Source organism: Gossypium raimondii, chromosome 9, assembly GCF_025698545.1.
Source record: "Gossypium raimondii isolate GPD5lz chromosome 9, ASM2569854v1, whole genome shotgun sequence".
NCBI lineage: Eukaryota > Viridiplantae > Streptophyta > Magnoliopsida > Malvales > Malvaceae > Gossypium > Gossypium raimondii.
In genome coordinates, this window is record NC_068573.1 from 36,114,994 (window position 1) to 36,130,864 (window position 15,871).

The 15,871-nt window shown below is 32.7% G+C and overlaps 1 protein-coding gene and 1 long non-coding RNA gene across 3 annotated transcripts; one reads left to right on the forward strand and one right to left on the reverse strand.

Annotated features, from left to right (window-relative positions):
• The first annotated feature begins 925 nt into the window (after positions 1-925).
• On the forward strand, positions 926-9,023 carry LOC105799322 (transcription factor GAMYB). Of its 2 annotated transcripts, XM_012629819.2 has the most exons (5): positions 926-971; positions 1,332-1,386; positions 2,288-2,627; positions 7,287-8,247; positions 8,331-9,023. In XM_012629819.2, exons 3-5 carry the CDS (start codon positions 2,301-2,303, stop codon positions 8,495-8,497), a joined length of 1,455 nt encoding a protein of 484 aa, XP_012485273.1. In that variant the 5' UTR covers positions 926-971; positions 1,332-1,386; positions 2,288-2,300; the 3' UTR covers positions 8,498-9,023. The 2 variants fall into 2 exon arrangements, with proteins under 2 accessions (XP_012485273.1, XP_012485272.1); XM_012629818.2 differs by lacking the exon at positions 926-971 and having other exon boundaries at positions 999-1,386.
• Positions 9,024-11,430: 2,407 nt separating this feature from the next.
• Positions 11,431-13,215, reverse strand: LOC128032439 (uncharacterized). Its single transcript, XR_008188582.1, has 3 exons — positions 12,641-13,215; positions 11,749-12,528; positions 11,431-11,647 (listed from the first exon to the last, which is right to left on the reverse strand). It is a non-coding gene; the product is annotated as an uncharacterized LOC128032439 (long non-coding RNA).
• Positions 13,216-15,871: the final 2,656 nt, after the last annotated feature.

The window sequence follows — 15,871 nt, forward strand, 5'->3', positions numbered from 1 at the left end:
TCAAAGTTGACATGAGACTGTCCATGGTGGTTCTGCCCGGACTGACGGCCCTTAGAAATATGGGAGGTTCGGGTAAAATATATGCCCGAAATATGGGCTTGGGCAAAAATGAGGCCCGTTTAAAAATGGGCAGACCTCGGCACCACTTTTTGGCCTGACCGGTCCAACCGAATATAATAAATATATTATTTTTATTTTTTAATTTTAAAATACTTTTAAAATAAATTTTTTTTATTTTTAAAATAAATTTTTAATGTTTATTTTAAAAATGGGTGAAGTGGTAGGGCTCGGGCTTATGATATTTTTCCGGTAGGGCTGGGCAAAATTCGAACTGGGCAAAATTTCATGCCTATATTTCGGGCTGGGCCGGGCTCGGGCCTAGGAGGCGGGCCGAAAAATTTTTCCGGGCCCGGCCCGGCCCGACCCATAGACAGGTCTACTTGACAGGGACCAAAAAAATATTAACACCAATCTATTATTCGAATTATTCGAACTATGAAATTTAAATCGACTCGAACTCGAAACTCGACTCGAGTTGATTCGAATAATTTGAATAACTCGATTCGATTAACTCGAATTTTTTTCAATTTTTCCAAATCGAATCAAGTTTTACTCACACCTAGTCAATGACATGAAAAAAATTGTGTTAATTACAAAAAAATTACCGAAAGATGATTAAATAATTAGAAATGAACTATGAATAATGTAGTGAGAATGGTTCATAAAATAATTTCTCCATGCATATAATTGTGGTTTATTTTAATTAAAAACTATAAATAAGAATAAATAAGAAAAATATTTTTTTTGGTAATATGATAAAAATAATAACCTGGTTATTGGTTCGTGATTATTTTAATAAGTTTTCTCTTTTTTTTTTCTATAAATTAAAAGGATAAATGTATTTTAAAATTTTTTAAAAGGTAATAAAAATTCAAAAAATGAGAGACATGAGGTGTGGTGAGCTGACTCAGGTGAGTGAGCCTCTTCTCTCTCCTATTTTCCCTCTCTTTTTGCCATCTCTACTTCCCTTGCTACCTTAGGTTTCTCACTTTTTCATTTTCCTTTTTATTATTTTAATTTTTTTAAGAAAAGAGAAAAATTCAGAGCTTCTTCGCTCAATTTAAATCAGCTCTCTCTCAGCTATATTCTTACAATCTCTTTTAGAATATTTCAAAGAAAATGTGGCTTTCTGGAGTTGATTTATTCATGGTTTCCTTTTCCCAATTTTGATATTTATATTTTTGAGCAATTTATATATTTTTTCTTTTAATTTTTTAAAAAAAATAATTTTCTTTTGCTTTTGGTTCTGGAAATCCGTAATAACTAATTAGGTATTTAGGGTTTTGGATGAGCTCTGCAAACTCCCTTGATCTTCAGCTCATTCTGGTAAGAACAACTTTTATTTTGCATTTCGATAGTTATATTTTGATCAAGTTGATGGTTCAGTTTGTAGATTAATCTACTAAAAAATTGAATGAAATGTAAATAAAATTTTGAGCTTATTTGTAGAAATGATTTTCCATAACCAATTCGTAGAAAATAAAAATAAAATAGAAAGGGCAGTGAAAAATGTGATTTTCGGAACATTTTGCCAGTTGTTATGATCAAATTTTTAAGAATTACTCAGAACCTTTCTATAGAATGCTCGGCGTATCGAAAATAAAAAATAAATAAAATCATCCTATTTTGTTACAATATATTGTTTATCAAATTTGATTGATAAAAATAGTATAGTTGAAATCATGCTACTCTAATGGAGTAGGTTTTTATCACCACTATGGTTCACATTAATAAGTGCAAAGACCTATTAGAAAGTAGGGTTGAGAAAAAGAATCGAGAAAACCAAAAATCAATTGAATTTTGGTGTTTGGTTTGGTTTTTATTAGATTCAGTTTGGATAATTATAAGCCTATTTGGTTTGGTATTCTGTTCATAAGTTAAAACCACAATCCTTCTAATTGAAATTTATTTTTCATTATATAAAACAAATATTTTATTTCTAAAATTCTGGAAAAAGTAATAGAAATTAAACAATATAATTTTAGAATTAAAAATGAAGTAAATTGATCTCAACTAGTGGGACTTTCGTTGTGTCCATTAGAGATTCTATTAAATTAATATTATATATTATCCGTTATTTTTGTGTAAAACAAATCGAACCTTAATCATCTCTACTAGAAAAACAATAATATTATACTAAAATAGATGCATTTAAGTATCATCCTAGGTATTTTGTTTTTGGTGCTGAAGAAATCTTTGTTTTTTGGTTTTTGTAATATGAAAATAGAGGCAACGGAGTCATGCGGAAAGGTCAGTCTGATTTTTCATTAGTTGAAGAAGCTGGTAGGAGAGGCAACATGAGAGAAAGCTGTCATTTGAAGAAAGGGCCTTGGACTTCAGCAGAAGATGCGATTTTGGTGGACTATGTAAAGAAGCATGGTGAGGGAAATTGGAATGCTGTCCAGAAACACTCTGGACTTTCACGATGTGGGAAAAGCTGTCGCCTGCGTTGGGCAAACCACCTAAGGCCGGATTTGAAGAAGGGCATGTTTACTCCAGAGGAAGAGCGTCGTATAGTTGAGCTACATGCTAAGTTGGGAAACAAATGGGCACGAATGGCTGCTGAGGTTGGTATTGCTTTTGACTTATTCAATATAATAACATATCGCTTTTAACTTTCAAAGTTGGTTTGGTAGAATACAGCATTTGCACTAATCAACAAACATATGCAATCTCTAATGTTGATGTTTATTTCGAGAGATGATGATGATTCTTCCTATCTCATGAAATGTTCTAATTGATGCTTGTGAATGGCCAATTTTTGTAATGTGCAAAGTCATTTTTCCTTCACGTTCCTTATTCTATCCTGATATGTGAAGACTCAAAACTTATGGCTTAGACAATGATTAGCATGCTTCCATGGAGAGTTAAGTGCACGGGATTTATCGATGCATAGTGCACATGATAAACTTGCTTAAGAACTAGTTCTTCTATGTTTTGATAAATTCATTTTAGTTGAATGAACATCCTGTTTTTTGGCTTGGTCCAACCAAGGATTGTGGCTATGATGGTCATACATCTTCTTCCTTTGTTGCAAAAGAAATTTTATGAAGCCGGAAATAATTAGGTTGAGTGGAATATCCGAACAACTGCAAAAATTAAAAGGAGTTACTAAGAATCCTATCCTAATCATATGAATAATTTTAAACACAAATAGACTCCAATGGCTAAGGTAAAATAGAAACTTTAAATAATTAAGTAAAATTAGATGCTCCTGCATCATTCTCCCTTGGTTGAGAAAAAGTTGTTTTAGATGCAAAAACTTTGACCGCTTCCTCATGAACTTCAGGATCAAGTTTCCTCAACTCATCTTCTACAATCCAAATGCTTCTGCAAGTTGGTTTTCCCACCCACTTTATTAGGAATCACCTGTAGGCATCAAGAACTTCTTGGACAACCTTACTTTACCTTGTTGCCTCCAACTATTTAGTTGTTACGAACCCATTCAACTTGTTGATTTTGGATGTCGTCGTCTCCCTTTAAGGGTGTAAAGTGTACCTTTTAACCCCTTTATGAAAATAATATGTATTTTCTTCAATGAAATGCTGTATATCATGATCAAATAACCAAGGTCGAAAAAAGATAACATGCATCCATCAGCACAAGATAACACAAAGCCTTGTCACTTACATCACTACCTATAACAAATTTGATGAAACATTCAAATTTGATAGATATCTCAAGACATTTCTCAACCTACTGAATTTTGTATGGACACGGGTGTCCTCCTTAGGTAACTTTAAAATGTTCATTGTTCTTTTAATATATGATTTTTTGAACTCCCGGTATCAATAATTGCATCACATACTTCAAACTGCAAAGACAAGGAGTTCTAAAAAATGCTTTGTCTCCTCCAATTTTGTGGGATGTTGTCATTAACCTTCTGGCCATCAATGATTCCCTTTGTATTGGGTAAATATCTATGTTATCATCATCTTTAATATGATTATAATAACTGGATCAGATAGTTCTTGGCCTTATTCATCATGTTCAATTAAGTTCATCGTCCTTTTTAGGATAAACAAAATATGCATGCCCTTTGTCAACATAACTAAAACATTTGATTTGAGTGTCACTGTTTGCCCTACCAAAGTTGGATTGTGTTCCACCCCGTAACTAGTTCTTCCATATATCACTTTTGTTGGTTTTTGTTGCACTTCCTTCATAGACCTTATTTGAGGGAGTTTCCTTACCATTATAACTGTTTTGGGAGATGGCCATGCTAGATAAAAGTTTCCTTGCACTATAGTGTAAAACTCATTTCTTAGCTTGTAAGGCATATTGTCAGTCATCTTCTAAATTACATGAACTATATTTTGAAAGGGGTTATCAGCCTATCCTTCATCGAGTTCACCTTCAAAACCACATTTTGGCATGACCAAAGGATTGTAGGCTTCTTTTAGAATCTCCGTTTGGGTTTCTACATGTTCATATTGTTGCAAAGCTAGTATAGCTTGCGACAAATCTTCAATCATACGCCTCATCTTTGACAACTCTATTTCTTGGCTTTGATTTTCTCTTCCTTGACCTCTTATATGCCTATTCATGGCTTAAAAGTGATTTCTAATATAAGTCATAGGATCTAATTAAGCTCTGATACCAAAACTGATGTGGTAAATTATTTGGTTGAGTGAAAAACCTAAATAGCTAAAAAAATTAAAATGTGTCAATTCTTCTATCATAGCCTCATCTTTGACAACTCTATTTGTTGGCTTTGATTTTCTCTTCCTTGACCTCTTGTATGTCCAATCATGGCTTAAAAGTGATTTTCAATATAAGTCATAAGATCTAATTAGACTCTGATACAAAAATTGATGCTGTAAATTATTAGGTTGAGTGGAAAATCTAAATAGTTAAAAAAAATTAAAATGCGACAATTTTTCTATCATACGCCTCATCTCTGACAACTCTATTTTTTGGCTTTGATTTTCTCTTACTTTACCTCTTGTATGTCCAGTCATGGCTTAAAAGTGATTTCCAATATAAGTCCTAAGATCTAATTATGCTCTGATACCAAAAATGATGTGGTAAATTATTAGGTTGAGTGGAAAATCTAAATAGCTAAAAAAATTAGAATGGGACAATTCTTCTATCATGCATCTCATCCCTGACAACTTTATTTGTTGGTTTTGATTTTCTCTTCCTTAACCTCTTGTATGTTCAGTCATGGCTTAAAAGCGATTTCCAATATAAGTCTTAGGATCTAATTAGACTTTGATATCAAAATTGATGTGGTAAATTATTTGGTTGAGTGGAAAATCTAAATAGCTAAAAAAATTAAAATGCAACAATTCTTCTATCATGGGCCTCATCTCTGACAACTCTATTTGTTGGCTTTGATTTTCTTTTCCTTGACCTCTTGTATGTCCAGTCATAGCTTAAAAGTGATTTCCAATAGAAGTCCTAAGATCTGATTAGGGTTTGATACAAAAAATGATGCGGTAAATTATTAGGTTGAGTGGAAAGTCTAAATAGCTAAAAAAAACAGGAGATACATTAACATAATTGAAAGGATGGGGTTGGGGTTTTGCCAACAACCTATGGTTAATAATTTGATGAATCTTTAACATTGAAATTTGATAAGTATCTCAAATCCCTTCTTTAACCCTTTGAAATTTGTATGGACGTGGGTGTTTCTCATTAGGTAACTTTAACATGTTCATTGTTTTTTTTTAGAATTTTTTTTAAACTCCCATTATCAATAATTGCATCACATACTTAAAAAACCCCAAGTACACCGGTTCTAAAAATGTTTTGTCTCCTCCGATCTTCATTCTCTCTTTTGTGGGATGTTCATTAACCTTGCAACCCTCAATGGTTCCCCTTCTGTATGATCACCATAGATGTATCAAACAGTTGGCCTTTTTCATTATGTTCAATTAGGTTCACCCTCCTTTTTAGGACAAGCAAAAGATGCATGTCCCTTATCAACACAACCAAAACATTTGATTTTATTTTATTGTCAATGTTTGCCTTACTAAAGTTGGATTGTGTTCCACCCCGCAACTCACTCTTATATCACCTTTGTTGGTTTTTGTTGCACTTCCTTCATAGACCCCGAAGAAGCAGTTTCCTTACCATTGTAACTATTTTGGGAGACGCCATTTGCCCAACTAGATAAAGGTCTCCTTGCACCATGGTGTAAAACCCTTTTCTCAGCGGGTAAGGCATATTGTCAAGAATATTCTAAATTACATTAACCATATTTTGAAAGGGGTTATCAACCTCTCCCTCATTGGATTCACCTTCAAGACCACCTTTTGACATGTCCTAGGGATTGTAGGCACCTTTCAGAATCTCCATTCGGGTTTCCACCTGTCCATGTCGTTGCAAAGCTTGTACAACTTGCGACAATTCTTCAATCATACGTCTCATCTCTGACAAGTCTATTTGCTAGCTTTAATTTTCTCTTGACCTCTTGTATGTCTAGTCGTGGCTTAGAAGCGATTTTTAATATAAGTCCTAGGATCTAATTAGGCTTTGATACCAAAATTGATGTGGTAAATTATTCGGTTGAGTGGAAAATCTAAATGGCTAAAAAATTAAAAGGAGATTATTGCTGTAACTGAAAGAATGGGGTTTTGGGTTTTTTCAATAACCTACTACTAATAAAATTCACTTATTGAAAAAAACTAATCCTATCTCTTATTGAAAAAGAATAACTAATCCTATTAACCATTTAGAATATTTATACTAAAACCTCTTACTAATAGTCCTATTAACCCTCTAGTAGTATATTTATACTATGACTCTTATTAAGAATCCTATCTAATCACACACACATTAAATATTTAATAAAATACTTTTAAACATAAATAAACTCCAATAACTATAGTAGGACAGAAAATTTAAATAATTAAACGAAAAAGATGCTCATGTATAATTTTATTCCTTGTTATGGAAATTTAAAACTAGAATAACAATAGTTAATAATGTTAAGGAGGACAATATATGGGACGCAGACGAAAAGGTTGGTAGCTACGTATATCTGCATATATGTACCTAGCCAACAGCCCATTTCATATTTTTTCCCTTATGTATATTGTACTGCTTAGTCTAAATTGTAAGTTTTATTCATCTTTTTGGGGCATGATAAGCAAGCTCTTCTCATACGCATGTTCTTTCTTCCTAATAGTAAATTTTCTTTGAAACAAAATCCCTTCATGTGCTATTTTCTTATTATTTAATTCACTTTTATAATCATTCCATCCCTTTATTTTCTCCAGTTGCCTGGACGAACTGATAATGAGATAAAGAACTTCTGGAATACAAGAATTAAGAGACTGCAACGTGCTGGCTTGCCAATTTACCCTCCTGATGTGTGCTTGCAAGTAAATTTAAGTCAAGAAGAGAGTCATAACGTGGCTTCAATGCCAAATCAGGACTCCTTTGGTTCCAATCTCGTGCAGTCAGATGCTTTTGGGATTCCACATGTGGAATTTGAGAATTTAGAGCTTAACCAACAATTTTTGTCTTATTCACCCGAACTTCTCAACATTCCTCCAAAAACTATTGGTTTGTCCCATGGTTATGGCCATGTGTTCCCAATGGCATGCCCTCCGAAGCATGTTCAGGAAAGTGTCAGCAACTATATGTCATTGCCCAACCAAATGACTGATTTTGCTTGCAAGGAAAATTTTGATGAGCCCTACAAGTCATCTTCTCCATATGATTCTGATTTCAGTACCAATGACCAATCATCATTTGGTATACATCCTGGCAGTGATGCCCTTCTAAATAGTAATTTCTCTCCTTCTGAGCCCTTGTCCGGGCCTATGAACTTGGAGCTCCCTTCATACCAATATTCAGATAATCAACAAGATAGCTGGGTCAATTCTTCAGTCCCACTAGCTTTGGTTGAGTCTGTTGATACTCTGATCCAGTCCCCTCCAATGAAGCGGGCTAAGTCAGAATGTTTTGCACTACAAAACAGTGGTCTCCTTGAAGCTGTACTTTACGAGTCAAAGAAGCTTAATAGCTCAAAGGATGATTCTCGTCAGCAGTCTTCTAATTTGATGCTTGACGATGTTGCTGATTTTCACCTGAAGGATTGTGAATTAGAATTTGAAGCACACTGCGACCCGAATTCTCCTTCTGCTCTTTCTGCTGCATCCGTTCTTAGTGAGCACACTCCTGTTTGTGGAAGCTCATTGGATGATGAATCACAGTTTGTTGAGAGCATTCTGGGTGAGAAATGTTCTGCAATCGATGAATTCTGTGGCATAATTAATAATATTTTATATTAATACTATTCGTCGTGACTCATGCAGGAGGCAACGGCAAGAATGAAACTCCGAATCAGATGGCTATTTCTGGACTAGATGATTTTCTGGGACGTGGTCAGTTTGGTCATGACAATGGGTGCGTGAACGATAAACCCATTGTAACAGATGTTATAGCGGCTCTTCTCGGTGAAGATGCTTGCTGTGGCTACTAGCAAACTCGTCTTGTATTCGAGGTGCTTGCATTTTTTGTCAACCTTCTGAAAATCATTGAAATTGCTTGGAACTCGAATTGCCATTATGATATTTTCCCTTGCTGTCGGTGGAATTTTTAAAGATTTTTGTGAATTTGTGAACTATTGGAGGAGGTGTTGGATAAGTTTTTATGGAACTACAATTGTTTTGTCATTGAACTTTTGATTGACATTTGAAGCAGATGAAAGTGGTGGTGCCAAGAACGTTTGTGGCACTCTGAACAAATTGGCTGATGTTGGATGTAGCACTTGAAGTAACAGATTGTGCGAGTTTGATTTTCTATGGTGCTCAGTTCAAGAGAGAGCATGATGCTCAAAGACCAAATTGATTGCAAACATTCATATCAGTAGTGTATGTCTTACCATTTTAGTGACATTAATTGCACCTCAATTCGACAATGAGAGTTTTATCTTAGCTTTTGCGATTGGATGAAAAAGCATTTTTTAACTGCATTTTTTTTTGTTGTAAAAGTATAGTGTTTTCCATTGTTTCTACAATAAAAAAGAACATATTTATTTCAGAAGTCTTTTTCACCATAATGAAAATGCATCTTAAATTTTAATTATTATTGATGTTGAAAAGTACTTTTTAACTTAAACTTTGATTTCAAAAAAATGATAGATTAGTCGTTTTCAAACCAAATCATTATTTTAAACTAAAATCAAAGTTTTAACTTTTGAAAATTATTTTTGAACTTATGTTTTCTTTCATCTCTCATTAAATCTTTTACTTTATAACATAATGTTTAAAATTATCATTTTATTTTTCAAAAGTAATTTTGATAACAATCGAAATACTATCAAAATTTTTAAAATATATTTTAATTTTTTTACAATATTTTTATGCATTACGAAATTAATTAAACATTTGGTTAAAACAAGTGCACTTATCAATTAATAGTATAACTACAGTGAACAAATATATCGTTTTCACGAGGACTAAAAGTATTAGTATTGCCGTATTTCTATTATTTAACGAATAATTTGATTAATTAATTAAAATTAAAATTAACTAATTTAATTAATTAATGAACACAATAAAAATAAAATACAAAAATAATCAATTAACAATCAATAAGCAAAACAATATCTAGGAAAGAATTCACCTAGATTTCATATGTCACTATCAATTTAAATTACGCAATTTATTTACTTAATATTTTGATCCGTAGAAATATCTAAATTATGCAAATATCTCTTTCGACCATAAGATCAACTGACTCTAGGTTGATTAATTGAATTTCTAATTAAAACTCCTATTATTGCATTAACTTGTACTATGAATTCCCCTATTAAATTTGACTCTAATCTAGTAAATTTACGTCGTCCTATTTCTAGAATTACATGAACTCTACTCAACTATGTAAGATCTACAGGTTTTTACCCAAATAATATAAAAAAATAAATATTTACTGATATGGGATAGGCTGATCATTATTTAAAAAAACTAGGCAAAAAGAACAGTGGATCACTGGTGCCGCTTGAGCAATCGTCGGCACCACCCTCAACTGCTAGTAATGATTAGTAAAATGATTTTTTTTTTAAATATTTTTTTATGGTGCCGCTTGAGCAATTAGCGGCACCGGTATCATGTACCCAAAATATACACTAATATTTTATACTGTCAGCTTAAAAAATATTTTTAATAGTGTCGCCGATATATAAAGGCAACATTAGAATAAATTAATAATTATTTAAAATTAGAAAGAAAAAAGGGCCTAAATAAGAGCCTTTATATTTTTTGAATTTGCAACAATGGGTAACATGGAGATTTTCCGTTTTTTTTTGGAACATAATCTTAACCTCGACAAATAAAGCACTAATCAGAAGTCAAACCTGGAGCCCCTCATTACACTGCCCCAGACAAAAAAAAGAACGAAAAAATTTCAAGCAATCGGAAATGAAAAGACATAGCAGAAACAAAACAATCATTTCTTCCCTTCAAACCTGATGAAAACCCAGCTATAAGACTCCCTTTGATCTATTCCTACGACTCTAATACATGAACAACCCATTAGCATAAAAGAGAGAACTTTTTTTTTGAATTTTAAAAAATTAATTATTAATTTATTTTGGTATCGCCTGACACATTGGTGACACTATTAAAAAATATTAAAGTATTTTTTAGGTACGTGATATTGATGTTACCGATTGCTCAAGTGACATCATAAAAAAGTTATTTTTTTTAAAAAAGTAATAATTTCACTTGTCATTGTTGACAATTAAGGGGTGGTGCTGCCGATTACTCAAGTAGCACCGTTGATCCATTGTTCCTTTTGCCTAGTTTTGTAAATAATAATTAGCATATCTCATATCAATAAATATTTATTTTTTTATATTATTTAGGTAAGCAACTCCAAGATCTACTCTTAAATATAGTCTATTCAACCACCGATTTAAGCACATCAAACATGAATCAATAATTTAGAAATATCAAATCAAGAATTAAGTACACATAATAAAGAACAATAAACTGAATATTTATCGCGTAAAATAAAAATCAAACGACGGAATCCATCATAATGTTCATTTTCTAGATATTTAGAAAATTAATTCATGTTTGAAAAAAAAATCCAAGATAAAGTATAACTGAAAAAATAAAAAAACTCATGATAATTTCCTAAGAAATCAAATGAGAATCTTCAATGTTGACATTGTTTTAAAGTCGGCTTCAATGGTGTTTTTCAAGTTGTTTTCTTAAATATTCTATGACGGTTACTTTTATCTTCTTATTTTGTCATATATACGTAATTCCCAAAGAATCTACAAATTGCGATTTTCCGCAATTTGGTGCGCAATTCCGTGAAATCGATACTGCCTACCATGCGCTTGTGTAGGTCACATGCTCATGTGGAGTGATTTAGCCCGTGTAGCTCCTGCAGCTTGCTCTCGAGTTTTAAACATTAAAATATGAATTTAAAATATTAAGAGTATAAAATTCACAATTAACATTAGAGAATCACCCAAAAACACATTAAGAATAAGGTTAAAACAAATGACATGACATACTTAATAATGCATAGTACTATTCAGAGTAATCCTATCCTCAACCGCTGTACACCAACTTCGTCTATCCAACACACCAAACAGGGTTGCTATGTACCCATCCAACTAGAACACCAAAATTTGTAGTCGTAAGCCATCAAAATATGCAGATAAGCTGCCAGATATATATCGTGAAAATACTACCAGAAACAGATATCACAGGTTACCTGCCAAATCAGAGTTGCGGGAAAACAGCCAGAATCGTAGATCATAGTCTGCCAAAACTTCCTCCAAGTCAAACATATCCCAAATCCCAATGCACATGCAGATGTCCTGACATACTAAGCATACTCAAATCATACATGTCCATATGCATATTAAACAGATCGGTAACATGCTAATGGTACATATAGTTTAACAAATCAGAAACAAGTTATTGGCAAGTTCGGCCCTCGCAAATAAAACAAGCAAGTATCACTTTCAACAACACGTTGAAACATACATGCAATCAGCTAACTCAAATCAAGCATACTCACCTTCAATCACGACACCCAACTTACCTACTCGGATTCAGCCATAACCGAAACACACCCATAGCCAATCGACTAACACCAAATTTAACAATTAAGGGAATACTTACTTTCAGCCAGCACCAGAAAAAAAAAACTCAGTCACAACCGAACGAGTTTAATTAAAACACCGCAACATTTGATTAACTTCTACTCTCACAAATCAAGTAGGGTTAAAACATACACCTAATTGTTTTTGAGGTGTCGGCACTACAACAACAATCCGCGCTCTGCCCATGACATCAAACCTTAACCAATTGGCATCCATAATAGAAAATCAGCCTAAGGCATTCAGCCCTTGCTCCCTGAGAGCATTCGACCAAAGCAAAAATTAACACCTGCCAGCCCCTTGACTAGGCTTTCAACTACTTACCCTAAGGAGTAGAGGTTTCCAAGGCACTTAATTCGCAGGAGGGGTATGCGCCTCACGATCCTCACCTTAATAGAACCAAAAACGATTAGACCATCACTATTCAGCCAACAACAACCAACAAACCCCTCAAATAAAACCGGAAACAAGCTTTTTTTAAAACAAATGGATTACACTTACGCAAAATTATGATATTATACTGAAACTCCAAATCACACACAACCAGTAACGAGACCAGAGGGTTAGCTACGGCACTAGGAAGGATCAAAGTCTGGACGGCGGCAACACAGTAGGTAGGGATTGCAAAAGATGAAATCAAGAGGGTGTTAACGTGAAATTATGGAAACAAATGAGTAAAAAGAAAGAAGATAAAGAAAGGAGGGAAAAATAGAGAGAATTCAACAAAAGAGGAGGTTACAGCAACAAAAGTGGAAAACAAAGAAAAGTGGGGAAATGGGGGAGAGGGGGGCGACACTAGGAGGATTTTTAGGAGATAAGTCCTCAAAATTTTAAAAAATAAACTAATTAAATCCTACCTAATCTGATTCCGTTTTTATCTCAATCAGGTTGCCTAGAGTTTGAGTTTGACCAACATGGGTGGCACAGCAGGGAAGAAATAATAATAATAAACAATCATTTCACTTAAGCACAAACGAGATTTGAATTTGAGTTGCAGAAGGAAAAGGAGAATGCTTAACCATGGGGCTGTTGCCCACACTTGTTAATAAACTTATGAAAACTAGAGATAATCTAAGCGTCACAAGCTAGATATTGGGAGAAAAATAATAAAAAAAATTACGGGAAAGAAGTCGAACACGGAATCTAAAACACAAAATCAGATACTTAACAATTGAACCAGATCAAAGTACTTGACACATTTTAACAATAAAAAAATTAAAAAACTTAGGGTGTTACAATTAAACTTTTGAGTAATAAATAATTCGGTAATTAACTAAGTCTTCTTCTAAAGATAAACAAATGTTCTAAAATGATTGTTTTCAAAACTCTGATAGCTTACTGAGTCATTTCGAAGACTAATGTAATCTTCTGAATTCGAGTCTAACGTTTAGGCCGAGTTGGAGAGGTTACAGGAGGTTTTCGATATGTTACATTAGCGTTGTAAAAAAAAATGTAATGAATTCTTAACCCAAAACATCTTATTTGAATTTGAGTGAGATCAAACTTGAGATGATTGATCAATTTATTTATACCTAAATTGAATAAAAGAGTGGAAATTTAAAAAATAAAACAAATACCTATAATGATAGAAGTAGATGTTTTATACAAACTAATATGATTCTTATGAAAATATTAATCAAGGCAAAATTGAAATTATATATTTTAATTATCTTTTAAAATTTAATGACATTATATATTTTCAAAATAATATATTAAACTTTAACAAATTTAAGTATTTTTTAATTTTTATAATATTTTTATTTATATATTAATAACCTTTTGAATTTATATATATTTTTAGATTATTTATATATATATTTGAAAATTATCAATATCTAGAATATTTTGAAAATAGGGTGATTGTTGGAACATTTTCAATTTATATAGTGTTCCAATAGTTGAAAATGAAAGGTTAAAAATAACCAAGAGTTATATCATTTAAATATAGAAAGCTTATTTGGTTAATTAACAAAGAGTTATAACTATTATTGAATAGTTAAATTTATTGGTAATGGTTGTGACTATCCAAATAAGCATATTGAATAGTTATGTATTTGTAAAGAGACATGAGAACTCCTGTAAATAGGAGTGAACTTTCATTTGTATGGCAACAACCAAAAACTATAAAAACAAAGTTTCTTTCTATTTTTCCACCATATTTTATATTCAAATATTGCTCTATAAAGAATTACTGTAATTATTTTTATAGAAATTGATACTATTGCTATACTGTAACACCCCTTACCCGAGATCATTGCTGGAGTCAAGCACGAGGCATTCCTTAGCTTATCTTACTAATTCGAAGCATAAAAACTTGTTTTGAAAATTAATTTCACTCTCAGCAATCTGTCCAATCGCGTAGCAGTTACTAAATTAATTATAACTCAAGCTACGGAACTCGAAATTTAACTCCGTAAATTTTCCCTGAAACTAGGCTCATATATCTAATTTCCATAAAATTTTTAGAATTTTTTGTTCAGCCAATTAGTACAGTTTATTAGTTAAAATCTCCCCTGTTTCACCATTCCACTGTTCTTACCTCTTGTTACTAAAAATAAGTTTTCTCATTGTATGATTTTCATATGGTGTTCTCACTTGTTCCTACAGAAAATAGACTCAATAAGGAATCTATAAATATGAATTAAAAATCAAAACTATTTTTTTACAATTTTTAATGATTTTCTAAACTCAGAACAGGGGACTCCAAAAACAGTTCTGACCCTGTCTCACTAAAATTCACATATCTCAAAATATAAAACTCTTTTTGCTCAACCGTTATTTTTCCATGAAAATAGACTCAACAAGATTTCATTATATACATCATAAATTCTCTAATTAATTTTATACCATCCTAGGTGATTTTTCAAAGTCACGTCACTGTGCTGCCTGAATTCTGTTTCTTTGCAAAATTTTACCCTTTCACAATTTCCATGCATAACTTGTCACCTAGGCTTTTATAACAACAAACACATTCATATTTAACCATTTTAATAAGCATTCATCATCAAATACTTACACATCTTTCTTTAGCAAAATCATAATTACAAACATGCAAAATAACTAAATCCCTATACATGCCATAACTCAAACGTGTTTCATCATAAAATACCGAGTAGTTGTTCTTGATAGTGTAGACGATCTCCGACTTCTTTAGGATCCCTGAAGCAGCTTTGCAATACTATAAGAGAAAGAAAAATAAAAGAAGTAAGCATTAAGCTTAGTAAGTTTACTAGCAAATAAATAACAACATTTAACACAAATGATTATACTCGAATGTCAAGGTCTCTAATTTACTCTTTGATTAATCTCATTCTCATTCTCTTGCTTGTTTACTTAGTTAACTCGTGATCATAACTTACTCTACCCTTGCTGAAATGTTGAGTATCAATTGATAATATAATAAGCTCTTAACTCTTATAACTTACCTAAGCTTGCCATTTATGCTTTTAACTGAACTTTCCTGAACATGATTTGTTTATTAGCTCGTTGAACTACATTGGAATAATAAGGATACTCGGTACTCTTCTGATAATAACATGCCAAAGCCATGTCCCAGACATGGTCTTACATGGGATGTTCTCATGTCGGTATCCATGCCATGTCCCAGACATGGTCTTACGGGGGACCTCTCATCTCGGTGCCAACGCCATGTCCCAGACATGGTCTTACATGGGACCTCTCATCTCGGTGCCAATGCCATGTCCCAGACATGGTCTTACATGTGACCTCTCA

Coding starts and splice junctions, on each gene's coding strand:
- LOC105799322 (XM_012629819.2), top strand. CDS start 2,301: ATGCGGAAAGGTCAGTCTGATTTTTCATTAGTTGAAGAAGCTGGTAGG. Junction 2,628..7,286: donor GGGCACGAATGGCTGCTGAG/GTTGGTATTGCT, acceptor TATTTTCTCCAG/TTGCCTGGACGAACTGATAA. Junction 8,248..8,330: donor GTTTGTTGAGAGCATTCTGG/GTGAGAAATGTT, acceptor TGACTCATGCAG/GAGGCAACGGCAAGAATGAA.